This window comes from Phocoena sinus, chromosome 2 (assembly GCF_008692025.1).
Source record: "Phocoena sinus isolate mPhoSin1 chromosome 2, mPhoSin1.pri, whole genome shotgun sequence".
In the NCBI taxonomy this organism is placed as follows: domain Eukaryota; kingdom Metazoa; phylum Chordata; class Mammalia; order Artiodactyla; family Phocoenidae; genus Phocoena; species Phocoena sinus.
In genome coordinates, this window is record NC_045764.1 from 133676075 (window position 1) to 133698627 (window position 22553).

At 38.1% G+C, this 22553-nt stretch overlaps 1 protein-coding gene across 3 annotated transcripts in view; it reads left to right on the plus strand.

Annotated features, from left to right (window-relative positions):
* The first annotated feature begins 1454 nt into the window (after window positions 1–1454).
* TMEM260 (transmembrane protein 260) overlaps window positions 1455–22553 on the plus strand; it is a 61002-nt gene continuing 39903 nt past the window's right edge. For 2 of the 3 annotated variants that reach the window (XM_032622173.1, XM_032622172.1), the window contains exons 1-3: window positions 1458–1714; window positions 7046–7077; window positions 7806–7957. In XM_032622173.1, the coding sequence (XP_032478064.1) occupies window positions 1555–1714; window positions 7046–7077; window positions 7806–7957 (344 nt within the window). In that variant the 5' untranslated portion in view covers window positions 1458–1554. Of the gene's footprint in view, window positions 1715–7045; window positions 7078–7805; window positions 7958–22553 lie in introns of all 3 variants that reach the window. The other variant, XM_032622171.1, reaches the window with a different exon arrangement.

Consider the following 22553-nt stretch of genomic DNA (forward strand, 5'->3'; position numbering starts at 1 on the left):
GGTCTTGGAGGGAGTTAGTCATTATCTCATGGCTCACGTGGGGAAGGCTCGGCTCCCTAGCTCCCTCGTGAGGTATTAGTGGGATTCAGTTCCTTGCAGGTTGTTGGACTGAGGGCCTCAGCGCCTCGCTGGCTGTTTGGCTGGAGGTGACGCTCAGTTCCTTGCCATGTGGACCTCTCCATAAAGCACCTCACAACATGGTAGGTGACTTCATCAGAGTGAACAAGTGGGAGGGCAAGAGAGGTAGCACCCACCAAGGGGAGGGCAAGCAAGATGAAAAGTCGGTCTTTTATAACCTAATCTCCAAAGTGACATCCATCACTTTTTCCTTATGCTATTACAGACAGAAGTGAGTCACTAGATCCTGCCCACACACAAGAGGAGAGGATTACACAAGGGAGTGAATACCAGGAGTCAGGGATTACTGGGGGTCCATTTAGAAGCTGCCTACCTACTCTCCAGGGCTCACAATATAGCAGAGAAAGCACTATGTAGTACCTGAGATGCTGGCACAATGGCTGCCTGTCTATGCAAGTGTGTTAATCACTCTACATTTGAGACTATGTTCCTGTCAGATTGCTTGTAACACGTTTTAGATTGTCACTGATCTTCAGTGTATTTTGAGATGCATTCCAGGGAGCTTGCCCTCCTCTCCTCCCACTCCAGAATAATTGCTATAATAGTGTAAAATGTAAGCTTAAAGATCTCGCCAAGAGCCATGCTATGTGGTGACCCAAGAGTCCCCATTCTTTTTTGCATCACAGCTAGTTGGAAAATGCAGTATCTTCAGTTCATTTTCTATTGTGTGGTCAAATCTTCATCTAAATACTTCTCTTCATTAAAGTAGGAGACAACTTTATCACGGTGTAAATTATTTGTATTACTACAGAAACTCAAGTTTCTCAACTCATCTCCCAAGTTTTCCTCATGCTATAAGAAACAAAATAGACCAACTAGCTTATTTTAATCTCTCTGAAAATAACTCAGCGATTTAACAATTAGCACACGAGCTTATAATTACTCGCAGTAAACATGCGATTAATGTATGTATTGGCTTACTCGGCACTTATGTGCGCACACGTCCCCTCGGGCTGGCGGTCTGGGGCCCCTTGTGTAGTTCCACGCCACACCGCAGGGGGAAGACGCGGCCCTTCCTCACGCCCGCTTGGCAACCCGGCTCCTCTCTCTGTCAGACCCGACCAAGTCTCTAGGAAGTTGGGGAGGCCATAGAGACGGAGGCCTTGGGCCCAGGCTTCCTTTCTTAAAAGACTGTCAAAAAAAAAAAACAAACAAACAAAGAAGACTGTCGCTTGTGATGCGCTAGTGGAAAGCATATTATAATTCTGTAAACCCGCGCGCCAGAAGGCTGCCTGGGCCTGGCTCCAGCGAGACCCCGCATTTTCTCCCCCCGCGCCGGCGCAGAAGGTGCGCTCCCGTCCGCCCGGCCCGACCCGGAAGTCGCCGCGCGCCGCGCTCGCCCGTCGGACTGGGGATACCCGGCTGTCCCGAGTCCTGGGGCCTGCCGTGTCCTCCTTCCTCGGTCCCTTCTGGCCCATGGGTCTCCATGGCGACGGCGGGGGCCCGGCCGGGGGGCGGGCAGCCCGAGCGGGGCCGCGGCGCTCTGGGGGCCTCCGCGGTGGCGTCGCCGTGTTCGCCGCTGTGGCTGCCGTGTTCACCCTCACGCTGCCCCCCTCGGTGCCGGGGGGCGACTCGGGTAACGTACTCTCAGGGTCGTGCCTCCTGCCCCCCACCTCTGGTCCGCACTGTTCCCACGAGGTCTGGTCAGCTCGACCCCTCCATCCACCCGCCGGGGACCCCGCAGGGTTTCGCGTTCCAGAAACAACCTGTGTTTCCATTCGTGTAATTTTTCTGTAATTCTGGTCTCTTTAGTTCTCAGGCTTTCGAGACGGGGCTGGTTGGTTTCGCCTGATGGGACTTACCGACCTCTCTCTCCACTTCTCCGATCATTTTCCTGGACCTGAGTTTTTGCTTTCCATTCCTTTTTAGTCCACAAACATTACTTACTGAGTGCTTATCGTGTTCCAGACAAAAGGACTAACAGGAGTGGTGGACAGGTGTCTTGGAGAGTGTTGTAATGCGGGCAGAGACAATACTACTGAATAGCCAGCAACATATTAGGTGGAGAGAATTTAGTGGAGACAGAAAGAGGGAAATGTGATTGACAGTGGGGTAGGCAGTGGCTCCATCAGAATGGCTAGTTGGGAAAGGCCTCTGAGGAGGTGATATTTTAGTTGAAACCTGAATGTTGAAAAGGAACCAGCCTTGCAGACTATTTGCGGGAGAACGCCTGAAAGGGTGGAAGCCAGTTGCGGCTTAAAGCTGCTTCTATTGAAAAGCGTGACCCGTGGGCCATTTAAATCACATGAATAATCGTTATGTATTTGGGATGAGAGGCAAGATGCAGGCTTTGTTTTGCTGCCAAATTGACTAATAATGCCTAATAATGGTCCGTAATTTTGTTAGAATGGTGCTGTAAATTTGGGTCATGAATGTATAGACTGAAAAAAAACTGAGTGCCCTAGTTCCTGCATAACAAAATACCCCCAAAGTGAGTGGCTTAAAACAAAAAACGTTTACTAGTTCACATTTTCTGTTGATCAGGAATCTGGGTGCAGTTTAAGTGGGTGCTTTTAGGACAAGGTTGCTGTCGTGGTATGGGGTAGGGCTGCAGTCCTCTCAGGGTTCATCTTAGCGAGGATTAACTTCTAAACCCCATCCAGCTCTTTGCCAAACGGGTTTCTCTGTAAGCTGACTTTTGTCAAGAGAAAGAGATGGCACCTCTGCCTGACAACTCTGTCATTTCGTAACCTGATCTTGGAAGTGACAGACCACTGCCCTGTTTTATTCTTGGAAATGAGTCAATATGTCAGACCACATTCAAGGGCGAGAGGATTACACAGTGAGAATACTGGAGTTGGGAAGCTTTGGAGGCCATCTTCAAGGCTGCCTACCACATTGGGGATCCTTGATGTTCCTTTTACACGTCATTACCTTGACTCTTTCTTTCAGGTCCTATTGAACAAATAGGAGCAATGTTTCATTAGTATAGTGGGGAACGGAGTTACCGTATTTCTAAGGGTTATACTAAATAATAGAAATAGCTTTATAGTTGTGAGAGTTTTGACATTGGAGAGCATTATTACTCAGAGGTTGAGTAGTTCTGTAACTTTCAGGAAAATCATTGACAGTTCTTTACCATGGTTGTTTGAGCCTGAAGGACGGGATTAGGATGAATAATAATAATACTTACTGAGTACTTACTACGTGCCAGTGCTTTACGTGAATTATTTTAATCCTCCCAGCTACTACCCTGTGAGGTAGGTACTATCAATTTCTTTATTTTATAGATGACAAAACGGTTAAGCTGTGTCCAGAATCACACAGCTAGAAAGTAGAGGCCGTCAAGGAAAGAAACCAAGTAGACTGACTTTAGAACATGCTCTCTTAACCAACCTGTGCTCTAAAGTCTTTGTTAAATCTGTCATCACGTGTTTAGTGATAAAGTCTATTTAAAATTTACAGTTGTGTTACGGAGCCCAAGCTTGGTCTGCTCACCACATGACAGGCCAATAAATCGAGAGATGTGTTGTTAGAGCAAGGAATAACCGCTTGAATCGGAAAGCTAGCAGACCGAGAAGATGGCTGACTAGTGTTTCAAAAAACATCTTCCCTCAATCCAAATTTGAGCTTCTTTTATACAGATGGGGAGGAGGAGGGGGCCCACTGCAGTGCCAGCCAATGGCTGAGCGGGCTGCTACAGCTCACACCTGTCCCGCCCCTATTACAGCTGTTGCCTTGTTTTTATTAATACTGTCTTTTTTCCCCAAAAGAATAAAGTTATCTATTCACTTTGAGTTATCAGACTTTTTAGGCATTGTGACTTGTTTAGTTTGACGCTGAATAGTGGTTGCTTCTAATAGTTTTATGTTCATTTTTGGGAGTGATAAACTGTTTTCCAAGTGTTGCCAGTAAAATTTGTATAATCATGTCTGATGATTTTGTTTATATGTTGAATATACTGTTCTCTTAGAATTTTGTGTTTATGAAAATTTTTTTTACCAATAAACAGAACACATCTCAAAACCAACATAAAGCATGTATTCTTCTTCCTGATAAGTCTTAAATTATACTCCATGAATCCATCGCATTGTGTGGCCTTGCCAAAATTTGTTTTTTGCACTGCTTGATACACATAGTTGATTTATGGGCAGGAGCACTCCTGGTCCTGTAGAGGAAAGGGTAGGAATCTAGCCTTCACTTCTATTTGTTATCCTTGGGAAAAATAAATTAGCTTATATATGTGTTTATATATTTTTAAGATACTGTCTTTAACACACTTGATATATGACAATATAATTTTATAATTAATATAAAAAGTATAATACGGAGGGAGCTGGGTTTTGTAAAGGTGAAGCTTCTGCTAACAACTCTGAGCTTGCCACCCATTTGTGTCCCAGATGAAAAAGCTGTGGTTCTCAAACTTGAATGTACTGGAGAATTGCCTGGGAAACTTGGGCCCCAATGCCAGAGGGTTTAGTGTAGGTAGATTTGGGTTATGGTCAAGAAATCTTCATTTTAAAAAGGCATCTGGGTAATTCTGATGCAGGTTGTAGTAGGACTTAACATTTGAGGCAACCCTAGTGTAAAGGGTTGAGGGAAAGCAAGCACCCTTTTATCATATTTACTTTCTCTTTTGTATCATATTCAATTTTAAGAGTCATGTTTAGCTTTTTATCAAGGGTGCATTCATAGACTTTGAATAGTAGCATCTTTTCTATTTATATTTTAGTTTCACATTTGATAAGAGTTGGTGATGGAGGTTAGTCACATTCCAGATTCATCTTCTTACCGACAACTCCAGCAAAGAATAACAGCATATTGACTTTTCAGTGGTAAAAGGAAATTAGAGAAAACAGGCTATTTTTCTTAATGTTGAATGTAATTCTAAGTACATTTTAAATGGAGGAGAATGAATAGCAACCTTGGAAATCTGAACTGAACTGTACTTCATAGCACCTACAGAAATATAAAAACCAAAAATTGATTAAAACCATTTGGGACTGAAGACATAAAGAGCAAACCCATTCTAGAGTAAAACTATGAAATACTATAAAATACTGGTAACAGCTACAAAGGGAGGAGTTATTTTAAACATTTTAAAACCATAAACAATTTCTTTATGTAAGATACAAGAAGGGCCTTTGGCTTGTAAGATGCTCTTGAATATCTCCAGTAAACGTCAAAGATGTCCTTAAGTAAATGACTTAAGTGAGCAGTATCTGTCTTTGGTGCCCTCGGGATTTCTGTGAAGTGAGCAGTCATTCAACCTGAGATGGGGGTGTCTTGAGTAGCAAGGATGACAACGTGATAGGTCTTTTTGTCAGTCTCTAGGGGCGGGGCTTTTCTGTGTGGCACGAGGAGGGAGAGGTGCTGATGTCTTGACAGAACCCTGAAATGGATAGGATATTTTCAACTTAGTGGAAAAGACAAATGAGAACAACTAACCAGAATAAAAGGCAATCTAAGTGCTAAATAGAGAGGTTCCAGCAGGTTCTATGGAGGAGGAGGAAGTGATTCATTCTGATGGGTGAAGCTGGGGAAGGGTATGTGTAAGGAAAGGTGTCACTGAGAAGGTAGCAACTGAACTAGGCCTTGATGGATTTCGGAGAGAATGCTGGATGAGAAAATGAGTGGTAAGAGGTGCAAAAGAGGACCATTCAGAGGAACAGTGGGTAGTCAGATCTGACAAAGGTGAGCATAGGTTTCATGGACATAAGCCTTGGAAGGGGACCTGGAAGCCATAGAGGGCTTGCATGTCACGCTGAGGAATCAACTTCATTCAGTACACAGAGAGCAGCCATTGAGCAGTTTTAGTCTAAGGAAACAATCTGACCTCTGGGGAGTGGGGATGGCAGTAATTAGTGATTTCAGTAGGAAGATGAATTGGAATAAAACGTTGGTCAAAGCTATCGCTGTAGCCCAGGCCGGAGAGAGGAAGGGTCTAAAATACGGTCAGGGCAGTAGAAATGAAGAGTACTGATATCCACTGAAGGATAGAAAATGGACATTAATACATTTCCCAATAGATAATAGTACTTTCATAAATCATCAATTAATATTGATTGATTTGTTACACTGTACTGTATTAAGTGTATAGGGATAATCAGAAATAGTCCCTGTGCTCTGGATACTTAAAGTATTAACAAATAAGCACTGAATTACTACATCATAATTTTAGAAGTAATTACTAATGGTGAGGAACTACAAAGAACTATGTAAATAATATGATTTATTGGTTTGAAAAAAATGTACTTTGGTAGTCAAAGCTTACCAAAATAACCTGGAGTTAATAAACATTTGGCAATTGTTTAAAGATATCCAACATAATTAATGTAGAGAATGTATCCAAATGTCAGTTTAGGGCAGAATGGCACATTTTATAGACTGTTCAAATCTCCAGTGTCTGCACATTTTACATATCATAAGGTTGCATCTTTACCGACAGTTTTGTACTAAATTCTTGAGGGATAATACAGCATTTTACACTAATGCTCTGTAAGAGTTTTTTTATATTTGCAAGGGTAGACGACTTTCAGGAGGGAAAGTAGGCATATTTTTAAAATTGAAGGATAGTTGATCTATAATGTGTTAGTTTCTGGTGTACAGCAAAGTGATTCAGTTATACATATTACATATTCTTCATTATAGGTTATTACAAGATATTGAACATGGTTCCCTATGCTATACAGTAGGACCTTGTTGTTTAAAATAAGCATTTTTAGAAACTAGAATTCACATATATTTACACTGACCAGTTATTAAAAACTAACAAAGGTAGTTTGTTCAGTAATACCTAAGGGAGAACATATTCTGAGACTATTTCATGCTGTTAAATCTCCACAGATTTACAGTTTTATCCAGTCAAATTAATGCAAAACCCCAATGCAAGCATTTGGATTTTGAAAACTTTGGAGGAGTGTCATTTTCTAATAGTAATTATTGGTTTTCCATTATTTTTTCACAGGGGAACTGATCACAGCCGCACATGAGCTTGGAGTAAGTATTAGTTTTATTGTTTAATCAATGCTCTCATTAACAGTTTTAGGAATTAAGAAAGTTTAATTAAGCATGGAGTAAAGTAGATTAATTTATTTTCAAACCCCAGTTTTTAGTAACTTATAAGTACAGTACATGACAATTTACTTTAAGTTTTAAATCCAATTAAACTAAATCATAAAGCAAAGCCTTTACTATATATACAGTAGCTGGCTTATTATCACCCCAAATTTTGTATAAGCTATGGAGAATAAAATAAATCGGGTTAACAGTTTTAATAAGTTTATTATTTAATAAACTTTATTGTGGTGCATGATCCCTTTAGGCAGGACCTTAGGACTGTCGGCACGGTGGTAATCCGATAGCAGTGTGGTCTTTCAACTTACTAACCAATACGATATTTCAGAACCCGCTTTTTTTCAATAGCCTTTTAAATGACCCTAATGTACTGTGAACCCAGAGAACAAACTGCTTAAGAACTGACAATGAAATATGTCACCCTTTCTCTAGGTGACACACCATGTGATAGACCCTGCCAAATCCACTAAAGAAAATATTTATTTGTATTGGCACAAGAGGATTACAATAGAAAACCACTATTCAAACATTTAGTCATTGTCTCTTAATCTTTATACTTGCCTGAGAAAAGCGCTGCTTTTCAATTAAAGCCAGTGTGACTCTTCCTTTACTAGATGAAAACCTTCTGACTGTTGCTAATTTTCCCTTAGGTTGCCCATCCTCCTGGCTATCCTTTGTTCACTCTGGTGGCTAAACTGGCAATTATACTGTTTCCTTTTGGTTCGGTTGCCTACCGAGTCAATCTTCTGTGTGGCTTATTTGGAGCAGTAGCTGCAGCATTACTTTTTTTCACCGTTTTCAGGTAAAGTAGTTGATTAGTTAATTTTGACTAATTGGAGATGGCCCATGTACATACATTACAAAAAAAAAATCTTTTGTTGCTTGAATGGTTTTTCCTAATCAGTCATGTGATTTCACTTTCTCAATTTACAGTAATTTCATATGCGTTTGACTGCTTAAATGATTACACAGTTGGTTCTGCTTCATACAACGGAGAGAAGGTGTCACCAGTTCATTATCACAGTTCTCTGGTTAGGCAGAACTAATAAGGTTTGTCATTTCAGGAAGATGCAGATGGGCCAGTTTAATTCAACAATATAAAGTTCATCTTTTGGTAAATGGTAAATATCAGTTACTCACAGTATTGCTGATGGGCAGCTGCCTATCAGGTCCAGAGCTAATACCTAATTATATTGTATTTTAAATATGCACATGTATACTTTTTGAAATGAGGCTGTTAACTAAGGAAATCAATTTGGGTTGTGGTTTTAGTAAGGTTTCACTTTGTTCCATTATTGCTGTAGGGAAGACAGGCGAATTAGACACTTCATGATGGAAGGCTTTCTTAGTTTGGAAGGCTATGCTGCTTTTAAAAAAAACAGGTCATTAGTTTAGGATATTGCCAAACACATTTGCCTTTGCTGTTTCTCTCTCCTTCGGTATTAACTCAGTCTAACTTATGCCTAAAAGGCTTATAGTCAAAAATACAAATTATTCTTCCTGCAAAGGGGAAACCAAGTTAAAACATTTCTTTCAAAAAGTATTGCAGATTTTATTATAAAAACAAATAATTTTTGTATGTAAATAGAGTATAATTTGAATAGACAATTTCAAATGTCATTTTTGGAGACTAATGTTTTTATTTACATTTGTCATATCACTGCCCTTTGACTAAATTCTTTGTAAATTCTCTTTTGATTATTTGTAGAAAGGTAAAAGTTACAATAATTATGGCTAAAGCTTACTATTAAATCTATTTGTGGAAAGCTTTCAGATTCAAAGTTGTAATTGTTGATCATTTACTAAACCTTAATCTGTATTATTTAATTTGTTTCTATTTTGGTCTTACAGGTTTTCAGTGATAGCCATATCTTCAAGTATGAAATGTTTAAAATAACATTTCTGCTTGGATTAATTAGTGTTATGAATACTTTCTCTTTCTAAATGATTAGAATAATCATTATTAGAATCGTTCCTTCTGATCCTTTATAATTAAGACTGTCATTTTCGTTGAGAGAAAAACTTTTTATTTTTAAATATCTAGGTTGAAATTTAGAACTTACCTGTCTTATTAAATGTATGAGTTTTCGCAAGACATTTAAGACAAAGACATTTTAAAGAAGACTAATACTTGTATTTGTTTTGTTAGTTTTGTTAGTTCATCTGTATTTTAGATTATTTCTACAATATATACATATATTTAAATGCTGTAGCCAGCTCTTAAGCAAGTAAAGTGATTCGTTTTCTAAAACTTTTCCATGTTTTCCACTATATTAATTGTCAATGCCCTTCCACATAAAAACCTCTGTAAAAATCATATATAAAAATCTTTATCTTTCCAGAATCCGAATAGTTTGGGACAATAATTTTCCTTTGAATTGTCCACATTTTAAAATAGCTTTGATTAGTTATTATGCTTGATTGTAATGGGTTTTAGATTAGCACACAAGCCTGTGACCCTTTTCTTTTAATATACAGTCTTAATGATAAATTCGTATACTTGCTGACATATGTTTTAAATCAAAAACTCTTCATAGACTAAATTGGATATTTGCATGCTTTTAGTAATCTAGTACTTTGGAAAAGTTGCTTTCTTTCTGAAAAGGGACCTGACAACATTATCTCTTACATACTTTTAATATGAAAATACTTCATTATTTTGAATACAAGTAATTGACAAGGTACATGTCCTTTGGGAACAACCTAGTTCAAGTGGCAAATCTGTTTTGTCAAACAATAGCCACCCTTCAGGAAAGAGCAAGCCATCTCTATGGTAATAGGACTAACAGTAGCCTATTGATCCAGTGGAAGAAGACATTATACAATGTCAGCTGGCTTGTTACAATTTCATTTGTCGTATGACCTGAACCTAGCCTTTAAAACCTTCCTTCTGTGAATATAAGCCCAAGAGCAGGATGCGGTTTTTGTGCAGCCATTACAGTGACGGCTTTTTTCCTGTCCCAGTGTACAGTAAATGTATTCCTTCACAGGTTGACTCCTTCACCAGCACTCATTCAGGAGACATTTCACTACTTCATTCATTTGCCGACCAAGTCATCATTCCATTTTGTTGTTGAATATTGAAGGGTTTTGATCCAGGAGACAGCTGTATTCTTTCTTTCCCCCATCACTTAAGAGAACATTACTGTACATGTAGGATTAGTGCTGACTGGTGTGCAGGAAATTAATTCTTTTAACAGTTTTAGTTTTTTTTCAGGTAATTGTTCACGTAGCATTCACTATATTTAGCTCTTGGGGTGGGTATAAAGACCTTCTGTACCTTTTAAACAAAGATTGTATTTCAAAAGCAAATTTCTGTTTAAATATGTTGATGTAAAAAGCTCCATTTTTTCGGTAAACATGACTTAGATTGAAAGAACAATTTATTTGTTGTTTCCAATTACTTTGTAATTTTTGCTTTTCTTACATCTTGCTTTTAAAAGCCTTTAAGATGTCATTAACACTGCATATTTTGTCAGTCTTTCCTAATGGTTGGCAAGAGCTCTTTTATATTTGCTTTGCCCTAATGTAGAAAGCATATGAGTAAAACAGTACATTGAAAGCTGTGTCACTGTAGTTTATTGAATTAAAAATAGTAAGATTGTGGCAGTTGTTTCTGCATGTATTTATTTATGTATTGTCCCCTTCAGGGGTATTTTAAAGCATGCACTATGTTAAGGGAGTTTAATCTAATCTATTTCATTTATAGGAAAGAGTATTCATTTTATTAATATGTACATCTGTGCATTTGACTGTACTACAATTAGTGATTTAGAGAAACTGGGATTTTCTCTTTTAAGGCCAATGAAGTAAATGATTTTTTAGCTTGATAGTATGATATTTAAAATGTCATATTAGAAATTCACAAATCCTATTAATATAAAAATTTAAAAGTTATAGGTATGTAAATCACTAATAGGAACATCATTTAGCTTTCCTTAGTACTTGAATTTCAAAATTGTTTTCTAAGACACCTCAAACTAGATCCTATATACTTAGTAAGGAAGGAGTACTGAAATCACTGTAGTTAATATCAACATGCTTACATTTCATATGTTCTGGTAACACTGAAATAGAATGGAGTCTGTTGATAGTATCATATAAAAATTCTTTACTTGAGGGAAGATTTAAATTGCTTATGATCTCAGGTGAGGGCATGTCTTGTATCATGTATTTTGATAGTTACAGGGCAGGGAATATATTTTCAACAGGCTTGAGAGTCAGCATATCCTTTTCAAGCTAGTATGGGCCAGATGGAACTATAGAAAAATTCATTGAACAATATTTGTTACACACTCATATGAATCGAAAGTAAAATTCTTTTAGTTTTTATAATCAAAATTCAGTGCTTACTTTAAAGAAAGTAAGACAAAGTTACTATTAAATAAACAGTTTTTCTAAAAGACACTGTTTCAGGAAACTTGCATAAAAAAGCTTTCTAACACCATTAACACTGTACAGTAAGAAATCAGATCTCTTAATGTCAAGCAGGTTCCCTAGAATATATGAATATTAGTTATAATTAAAGGTATCTTGAAACTATGCCTGCTTACTACAAAGAACTTACAACCAATTTCAGTGATATTTAAATATCTCCTGGAAGACTGTTTTGTGGCAGTATTTTATTGATGCATATTTTATTTTTTATAAGTTATGTATACCTAAACATTATGCCGCTGCTAAAAATTAATTTTATTAAACTTTTGGAACAGGAACACTTGACTCTGAGCACTGTGTCTGCTGTTCTTATAGCTTCAGCTAAGATTCCATTCAATAAAAATCGAAAATTAAAATGCCATACCTTAGAGAACGTAGAATCTCCTGCTTAAGAGACATTTGGATTTTCCAGCTCAAAGAGTATTTTAGATTATTGCCATAGAGAATAATGTGAAGCTCTTCCTAATTTCAGAGGTAACTATGCATAAGTAACACGTAGTCACCAAGTTTTTGTAGTTGAAGAAGAATGCAAAGTACTGGAGTATTAATTTCTATTCAGGAGAATATCTGTCTTGATCCCTGGTTAATTGATCATATATTTCTCTCATACTTGTATTAAAACTGCATTGACTCAGACTGGCTAAGCATATTAAGAGCTTGGTTCATTTGCATTTTCTTATAAGTAGAGGGATATATTAGGCTCAAATAGCATTTCGTTTTGAAGGGAAAAAAGCAGGGCAAAAACTCTTTTTTAAGACTGTAGAGTCTCTTCTGACAGCTAGTCAGAGTTAGAATTAGTTCAAGGAAATGTTAATAATGCATTGCCTGGCCTAATCCCTTTGATATCACCAGGTATCCTCCTGTTCATGGGTTAATTGCTTTAAAAGCGAAGGCAATATTCTGAGCGGTGGGCCGCTTCACCTTTTCACAGCTGTTACCATTGAGTGACAACTAAATCCCATGTGTAAGATGAGGAAGAGCTCAATCTCCAATTGGGAGAAAATTTATGTAAACCACAATCCCTTCAGAATGTGCGGAAGTCATAGACTTTCTTGATTTACTCTGCTTTTCCCAGAAAGCTCTATTGTTCACTTTCCTAAGTCCCATCAACCCTTTGTAGCAGAATATCACAGCGGCAGCAGATAGCTTGAAATATATAAATGCTATCATAGCTCTGATTAATAGCAGTGCTTATGAGTCAAGTCTGATAACAGTGCAGCTCTCCACTCAATTTCAGATACTGCTAATGGAATCTGTCTTCTCCAATTGTAATATGAGAAGGCCTAATTTGCCATGGAGCTTGGAGCTGTCACCAGTAGGGGATTGTGGGGTCAGATGGGAGCTGCCAGGTTTTTGCCCTGCAGCTTGTATCTCTCACTTTGAATAGAGCAGCCCCCTGCCTGCCAGTTAGCTGATAGGCCGCCGTGGGGTTTATGCCACTATATACAATAGGAAAGGGCTACATAGGCTGACTTTATAATTGTGAAGCTAGCTCATATTTCCACAGCTACTGTGCTGCATAATTTCTAATAAGTGGTTTTAACAAACGTCAGATTATGAAAAGTTTCCTCAATTACAGAAACTTATAAAACATTTAAATTGCTAAATCTGTTTCCTGCTGAGATTTTGCCACTGGAACTAGTCATCAGTCATTATGGCTATAATAATAAATGCATATATTTCTTAAAGTTACAAATAAAATTATAAACCATAACTCATATAGATTTGCTGCTTTTCAAAGCCATACAAAGTAGAAAACAGTCTTAATGAATTGAAATATTACGATATACTTCATAACTTTGCATAATAAGACTACTTTCTATTAAATCTCTGTTGTTAGTTAGTGTTGCTGATGAAAGTAGTTTAATACCCTCATTCTGTTGATCTTAGTTATTTGGATCTTTTACGTTTACTTCATATACCTTTAGTGTATAACATTTTTTAAATTATGCAGCATTTTCTAAGTTTTCAGTTAAGAAGGACTTTGAGAATAATATGCTGGACTACACTTTTAACCAATTTCAGTTTTGCTACCGAATACAAAATACACTGTCAAGATGGAGTAATAAGCTAATCTTGAGGCTTTGTGTGTGTGCTTTTTTCTTTTCTTTTCTAAATTAATTTATTTGTTTATTTTTGGCTGTGTTGGGTCTTTGCTGCTGCGCGTGGGCTTTCTCTAGTTGCGGTGAGCAGGGCTACTCTTCGTTGTGGTGCGCGGGCTTCTCCCTGCGGTGGCTTCTCTTGTTGTGGAGCACGGGCTCTAGGCGCGCAGGCTTCAGTAGTTGTGGCTCGCGGGCTCTAGAGTGCAGGCTCAGTAGTTGTGGTGCACGGGCTTAGTTGCTCCAGGGCATGTGGGATCTTCCTGGACCAGGGCTTGAACCGTGTCCCCTGCATGGTCAGGCAGATTCTTAACCACTCTGCCACCAGGGAAGCCTAAGCCCTTGTGTGTTTTTAAAAATTTCAAACAAAATTGATGAAAATCTGTAATTTGGGAGTTATTTTAAGCTAGGCTGTACCTTAAGATATTGCCTCCCATGGTGCAAGTCATTTGGCATACTATGGAAACTTGGTAAAATGTAAAGTAAATGATGGTGATTCCTATAAAGCTCAGTTCATTGTTTTCCTTTTAGATATTTGGGTATAAGGTTGATGAGCTGTAATAAAGTGAATTGTTCTAAGCCTTGACTAGTTTCATCATTTATTGGTTAGTGAACAAATTTTAATTCTAATGGAAATTGTGTAATTACATTTTATTTATGGAAGCTATTCATAATCTTGTTCCTTCCATTTCACTTGTGCCTTTTTCCTTTTCGAAGCCTTTTCCATTTTTTTCCCAAGTTTATTTAGTGGTTTTAAATCAGGAATAATACTTCGTATTTTTCCTTTCAGTGTACTGGTAGTTGATATTTACGTAGCTGAAAATTCAGGGTAGAACAGTTTTCTTCCTTTTGATAGAATCGCATGGAACAGAATAAACCTTGGTAGAATTTTACCTGGAGTGAAAGTAAATTTTTATAAAATATAGGAAAATGGGATTACTTGCAAATTTACTAAAGATGGAAATGTTTTACATTATTTTTTAGGTGCAGTGATGGTGGCTTCAGAGGTAGAACTTTAATATACCATGTCCTCAATTATTGATTTATGTTTATTAGGTCTAAACTTGAAAATGACAAGAAAAAATTTAGATTCTACTGCTCTCCAAATGCCCACTGACTATAATTTGCCCACCTGGAACATGTTAGCTACGCAATACGTATTTGTTGAAAGGGTCTTGAGTGAACTGCCACTCAATGAGAAAGGTTCAGCTGAAACTGAAAACCTTTCTTGTCAGTAGCTTAGCTTCCCAGTTTGACCATCTCCAGGTACATGGAAGAGAGAAATATATGGGTGTTGATTTTGTGCATGGGAGCCAGAGATAACATTTGTATAATCTTCATGAACAAGACCCAGAAAGATAAGAACCTGGGAGGACAGGGGCAGTAGATTTGCCACTAATTGTACCCTGCTTTACCATATGTGTTCCCTGTAATCCACTGTATTTTTTTAAAGTCGTGAATATGAGTTGACACTAATAATAATTTATTTAACAGTAATGCTCAGATGCTGCATTGTGGCCTTCCTACTCGATTCTACTCACTTCAAGTAGGAGTTTTCAGTGTTGAAGGAAAGTAGTGTACCCTCCATGTTGGGTTCTTTGCACACAAGTAACACTGAAGACAAATACATTCATGGATTTTATGAGGCATGTCAAATGTGTGTTCTGAAAGAATTTCAGGTTTCTGTTATTTGCCTTTTGATTGAGGGTTAGACAAACATGTGACTACACATGAAAATCAAATACTGTATAGCGGAAAGAAAAATATACCTTATCATCAATAGCAAACCTGTGTCAGTGGTGTAAATTGTAACCTCCTGATTGATCCATTGTGTCAACAGATGAATAGCATTCCATAAGTGAGAAAACTGCTGCACAGTCAGTACCTTTCTTAGGAATCTCATGTAGGCCTTACAGAATTCTGAGCCTCACATTTGTTAGGATGCTCTTAAAAGCATCACATAGTCCTTACCCTAGTGGAGAATTTCTGTCATTTGCATTTTCTGGGTGAAATTTTAAATACTTAACCACCTTTCCCATACTACCTGTCATACTCTTGGTATATCTTTTCTCAGTGACTGACCACTGTGATCTCCTGGAATGTGAACTACATGGTTTTAGTGTTAGCCCAAGTTAAAAATAATTAGGAAAATTTATTTACTGCCAATATACTGCAAAATATATTTTATATATAACATATTTGTAAGATATTTATTTATATAAAACATACTTCAATGACTTTTAGGTTATTTGTTATTTTGAATCATCCGTATCATTACCTTACTCTGTTAATGTGAGACCTTGAAAATTAAGCATGCCTCTCTAATAGTGTAAAAACTTGATTTTGATTGTTGGCCTGTGACTATCTTTTAAAATACAATGGTTGTTTTAGTAAACTTTCACAGTAATGTTTGAAGTGTGTGTTCTTCATATAGCCTTGTGAGACATTATCTTTCTGTAAGTCAGGTTAGATTCTGAGAATATGTATTTCACTTGAAGAAGTGTCTCCCTTGATATCCTTCTATGAGGCTTTATGAGCCTCTAGATTGGGAATAGAAAACAGTTTTTTCTCATATTATATATAACTTATCACGAGGTGTTCTTTAGTTCAAGTGGAAAACAGTTTAGATTATTTTGCAATTTATTAGTGAGTTCTGCTGAAAACAGTTCTCATTTTATTCACAACCTCACTTGAATTTCCCTTTTTTTCCCTTCCAGCTTCCTATTAGTGTGGTTGAAGTAGGTTCATCAATTTCAGTAGAAAAATGTATGTCTTTTAATTTTAATGAGCTAATTTTAAGATGTCACTTTAGCATATTAAGGGTAAATAAATTCATTAATTCCTTAGTTGCTTTCTAAAAAAATAATAATTACTTAAGCATATTTATTTAAAAGAATGAAATGAAAATTGAAAGTAGGCCTCCTTGACTGCTAAGTGAAAACACAATGGTGTTTTTGATTATGCCAGTTTTCGTTGGGAAGAAAACCCTTCATACTTAGTCTACAGATAGATGACAATTGTTTATACTCCATCTGTACATTTGACTTTATGGATGATACCAAACAGCTCGTTTTGTGGACTCAGAACAACAATTTCATTTAAAACTCATGTTTAAATAACAATATCAGATTAGATATTCCTTTCATATATTTTTGAAAGAAATATTGCTTAGCCAGAAATTTGGACTACCAATTCATGTACCAGTATTTATGCATAGTGTTTCACTCTACTTATATAATCTGACTCTGCCAAAAAATTACAAATATATGTTGTAGCCTTTTCAGGGGAAAAAAAATGTAGAATGTGTGTTCTGGTTAGAATTATTGCCCAAAAGAGTTAGATTACAACTAACTTGTTTAATCACCCATTTTGGGGAACCCTTCATCGAGAAGGCTCATAATTGGTCCAACTCATAACAAAGGCCCCAGCAATCAAAACAGATTATGGATTAATTAGAGGCTTTAAGAATTCAGTAGCCAACAAACACATGAAAGAATGCTCAACATCATTAATCATTAGAGAAATGCAAATCAAAACTACAATGAGATATCATCTCACACCGGTCAGAATGGCCATCATCAAAAAATCTACAAACAATAAATGCTGGAGAGGGTGTGGAGAAAAGGAAACCCTCTTACACTGTTGGTGGGAATGTAAATTGATACAGCCACTGTGGAGAACACTATGGAGGTTCCTTAAAAAACTAAAAACAACTACCATACGACCCAGCAATCCCATTACTGGGCATGTACCCTGAGAAAACCATAATTCAAAAAGAGTCATGTACCAAAATGTTCATTGCAGCTCTATTTACAATAGCCAGGACATGGAAGCAACCTAAGTGTCCATCAACAGATGAATGGATAAAGAAGATGTGGCACATATATACAATAGAATATTACTCAGCCATAAAAGGAAACGAAATTGAGTCGTTAATAGTGAGGTGGATGGACCTAGAGTCTGTCATACAAAGTGAAGTTAGTCAGAAAGAGAAAAACAAATACTGTATGCTAACATATATATATATATATATATATATATATATATGGAATCTAAAAAAAAAAAAATGGTCATGAAGAACCTAGGGGCAAGACGGGAATAAACACACAGACCTACTAGAGAATGGACTTGAGGATACGAGGAGGGGGAAGGGTAAGCTGGGACAAAGTGAGAGAATGGCATGGACATATATACACTACCAAACGTAAAATAGATAGCTAGTGGGAAGCAGCTGCATAGCACAGGGAGATCAGGTCAGTGGTTTGTGACCACCTAGAGGGGTGGGATAGGGAGAGTGGGAGGGAGGGAGACACAAGAGGGAAGAGATATGGGGACATATGTATATGTATAACTGATTCACTTTGTTATAAAGTAGAAACTAACACACCATTGTAAAGCAATTATACTCTAATAAAGATGTTTTTATAAAAAAGGATTCAGTAGATTCATAGTATTCATAGAATTCATGCCATTTTTTAAAAAACTGATAAACAGATTTAAAACAGTGCTTGCTAAGTCATCTTTTCTTTTTAATTTATTTATTTATTACTTATTTGGCTGCATCGGGTCTTAGTTCCGGTATGCGGGATCTTTCGTTGCAGCGCGCAGGCTCTTTGTTGTGGTGCACAGGCTTCAGAGCACGCAGCCTCAGTAGTTGTGGCACGTGGGCTCTCTAGTTGTGGCACATGGGCTCCAGAGCGCATGGGCTCAGTAGTTGCAGAGCGTGCACTTAGTTGCCCTGTGGCATGTGGGATCTTAGTTCCCTGACCAGGGATTGAACCTGTGTCCCCTGCGTTGGAAGGTGGATTCTTAACCACTGGATCACCAGGGAAGTCCTGCTAAGTCATCTTATTTGCTTAAAATGTTTAAGACCAGATTCACCTACAGACATGTTTGTCAATGTGATTTTTGCAGCATCACTTAGATAAGTCTCTGCACATTTAATGTCTTTTTCTATCTCAAATTCACAGTGGCTTATTGATATGAAAGGTTCATTGATATTTGGCTCAAAAAGACATAAAATGGAAACTTTGAGGTATTTCGTTTGAAATTTCACAGAAGTTTGAGAAACTGTAAGGGATCTTCTTTACACATCAGTGTGAAAGGCAATATGAGTAACTGTGAACCTTCCATATTTTATTTCTCCCTTTGAAATATTTGTGTTACAGACAAGGAATAAATCAAGTAATATGAAAAAAACTTTTAAAGTAAATTATTATTTCTATACTGTTACCAAAAGAATATTTAAACACTTGAATTAAAGTACAGAATGATGAAATGATTATTCCCTAGTTTCTGAAAGATATATCCATATGGACCTCACTTTATTTTAAAAAAATCAGCGTAACAAAATCAAAATGAATTTTTTAGTTCTTTTCCCTTAATCGCATTTGTTACTAAAACATCACTTTTATAACAGTAAAGGACAGCAGTGATAAAGGACATGGTCCTTAAAAGAAACAAAATTTACTCCACTACCAAAACATCTTTTCTTTCAATTTTTTACAATTAAAAGAGAATAATTTCTAAGTAATGGCATAAGCTATTTTATAAAGCATTACTAGAGATGGTTGGACTTAGGTTGAGGTAATTAGAAACCATTGCTATTTGGATATTTGAAGAGCATTAAAAACTGAAGATAAAGTATATCTGAAATTATATATATATATAAACATTTAGTTTTCAGAAAATCATATAGCTTTTCTATATGGGATACACAAATACACATATATGTAAAGTGCAATATACTTTTACCTTTTAAAAAGTGCTAAAATGCTGACATGGCTATCTAGTGGTATCAGTAATCCAAAAAGAATTCTCTTGGAGAGTTTTAAGTTCCTCACATCTGGTTTCCTTCCTATGTTTTGATTAGGTTACAGTTAAAATATTCTACGCCTCAGAAATACAGAAAAATCTGCCTATTCAGTACCCATTTAATATGTTTAATTTAATGAGAATCGCGAGATGGAGCAACTACCCTAGTCTTGGTGAAAGCACTTTCGGGAAAACTTCTTGGAAAGGTGACGCCCGTATTGAGTTGTACACAATGAGTGGCAGTGGCCAAGTGAAGGCAGAACCATGTTCCAGATACAGAGAACCTCCTGTGCAGAGAAACCCAGAGGTGGAGGAGAAAGAGCCTGTGAGCACAGGGACTTAACAAGTCATTCAGTGTTGCTGGAGCACAGCTCGAAATGGGTTATGTCAGAAGTGAAGCTACAGGTGGACTGAGACCAGATCACGAAAATCCTTGTCTATTGTCATGGGGAGCTTGGAATATGCTTGATAGTCAAAGAGGAATCCTTAAAGGGTTGGAGGCAGAAAAGTTCAACATCAGATATGCTTGAGGTCCCTCACTCTGGTGGCAGTGGTGGGCCTAGCACTGGAAGCAGGCAGCACGCAAAGCTGCAGTATTGGTGTGAACCTGAGGTGTGGATTCAGATGAGCTGAACTAGGGCAGTGGTGATGTGGGTGGAGAGAAGAGCGTGAGTTTTTAAAATGTTGATGAAGTACAGTTGGCAGGATGTGATATGTTTTGCAGGGAGAAGGGGAGAGGAGCTCTGATGATGACTCGTAAGTCTCTTAACTTAGATTACTAAACGAGGAAGATAATGAAATTTACTAAGATAGAGAACACGGGAGCAGGAATTATTTCAGGGAGGGGGATGAGAAATCAGTTTTGCATGTACGGACACTGAGGTTCTATGGAATGTCCAGAGTTGGGGTGGCTTTGTGGTGAGGGTACAACAGTAAGTTGGGGATAAGGTAAGTTCAACACTAAGGGAGAGGCATTTCTGGAGACATTTGGTTCCTTTAGTTTGTAGCTGGCAGGTGAAATCAAGATGGTGAATAAAGTCACCCAGGTAGAGCAGAGTGAGAACAATGTCCTGAGAAAGAAATCTTGGGAAACGCTGGCTTTAAAGGAGTTAAATGCAAGAAGAGGAGCCATTTGGAGAAAACACATAAGGAAGATCCAGAGCCATAGAAGGAAACCCAGAGGATGTGAGGTCCAGATGTCAACTCAATGAGTGTGGCTGTGGGAGTGACCCAGGGCAGCAGAGGGGTCCCCAGAGCTTATTGTATTTGGCAGTTAGATGGTCATCGGGGACCCCAGCGAGAACAATTTTAGTAGAGAACCAGGGTGAGAACAGAGGGTGGAGGCTGCAGATGTGGACAGTGTGAAGCCAATCCTGAGCCTCACCGTGACCCTGAAACTTGCCTTCAGAAAAGCATCCTCGACGTCAGCTTGCTCTTTAGTCGTTTATCTCCATCTCAGTAAGGTGAAACGAAGCATGCGCAGATAATGTGTATACCGTGAACAGTATAATGAGACTGCCCGCCTACAGAGTCAGTGAATGAACTGGAGACCTCCGAAGTCTTCAGAACCCCCTCACCCTCACCATTGCTGACATCATCCTTTGATGGGTTAGCCAGTCACAGGCCCAGCTTGCTGTGTACTCACGTGGGGGGGGGCACATCTCCTCGTTAGCCTGCGTGTGATGTGGCACTGGGCCGCACACCCGTCTTCCTACACTGGGCTCACCCTGCAGACTTATTAATGTGTGATGTACTGCTTGTCTTTTGAGAAAAATGCTTAATTTTAATGAATATCATATGACTTTGAGAACAGCTTTATTAAACTCTTCCATCACAGGCTCCTTTCAGCAGTAGAGTCGTCTTACTTTACAGGCCTGTTCCATCCTTCAGCAATTTTCCGTCCCCTTTCCCAACCCACTTCCCACTCCCTGCCTGACTTGAGCTTTCAGCTCCCTCATTTCCTCGCTGCCCCTACACTTGTCTTCCATTTAATTGACACCTAGATCCCTTTGCTCATCTTTTTGATCCCTCCATCAGCCCCCTGCTGGCTCTGCTTCCGTCCCCATCCAATGTAGACCCTGTGGTTCATACTTTAACACCTTTCCCTCTTGTCCTTCTGTCCTGCTTACCTAGTAAAGCCCCTAACCCCAGCTCCGTCCAGCCTGCCCAGGCCCAGCTCAGGCTGCTGCAGACCTTTCCACAGCCATGCGGACTGAGGCTATACTGCCCCATATCCATAGCCCCTGTGGTCTCCAGCCTCAGCTGAGCGTTTATTATTACGTGTTATTTGCTACCGACAAGTCCTTGTTATGTAGCCCTCCTCAGCTTGTGGAGTTTTCTCACAACAGATGTGTCAAATTATCTCTACTTTTCTTAATCCATTAATTTGTACATGTGACGTGGTCAGTAAATGTTGGTTGATTCTGAATCTTAGTATGAAGTAAACTTTTAAAGGCAGTGTGTTCAAACGTGTGTGTTTGAAGAGACATTCACAGTTTGACTTATAAAACGCTGTTGGAATCAAAGAACTTCTCACAGGCTTAGCCTATATACATTATTTTATGGAAAACATAAATAGTAAAATGACGAGGCCTCCAAAATGTTTTAGTATATTCTGTTTATGGATGCACACGTAACTTTCTGCTCTTAAGCATACTGCCGTCTCTTCTGTGTCCCACAAAGCTCTGACAACTTAAGCATTTATTTTCAGAATTTCCTCACACAGTTTTTCTTGAAGACTTAATAGAAATAATAAACAGGGAAGGCAGGTTGTTTTAGTCAGGATTCTTGATTGCAAGCAATTGACTCTGGCTGTGTTTAGCAAAAAAGAAACATTGAAAGGAAGTTGGGAAGAATGCTACAACTCAATAATAAAAAGACAACACAATTTTAAAAATGGGCAAAAGATCTGAATAGACATTTCTCCAGGGAAGATGTACAAATGGCCAATAAGTGCTTAAAAAGTTGTGCAACATCATTAGCCATTAGGGAAGTGCAAATCAAAATCTCAATGTGAAAAAAAAAAAAAAAAAAAATCTCAATGTGAGG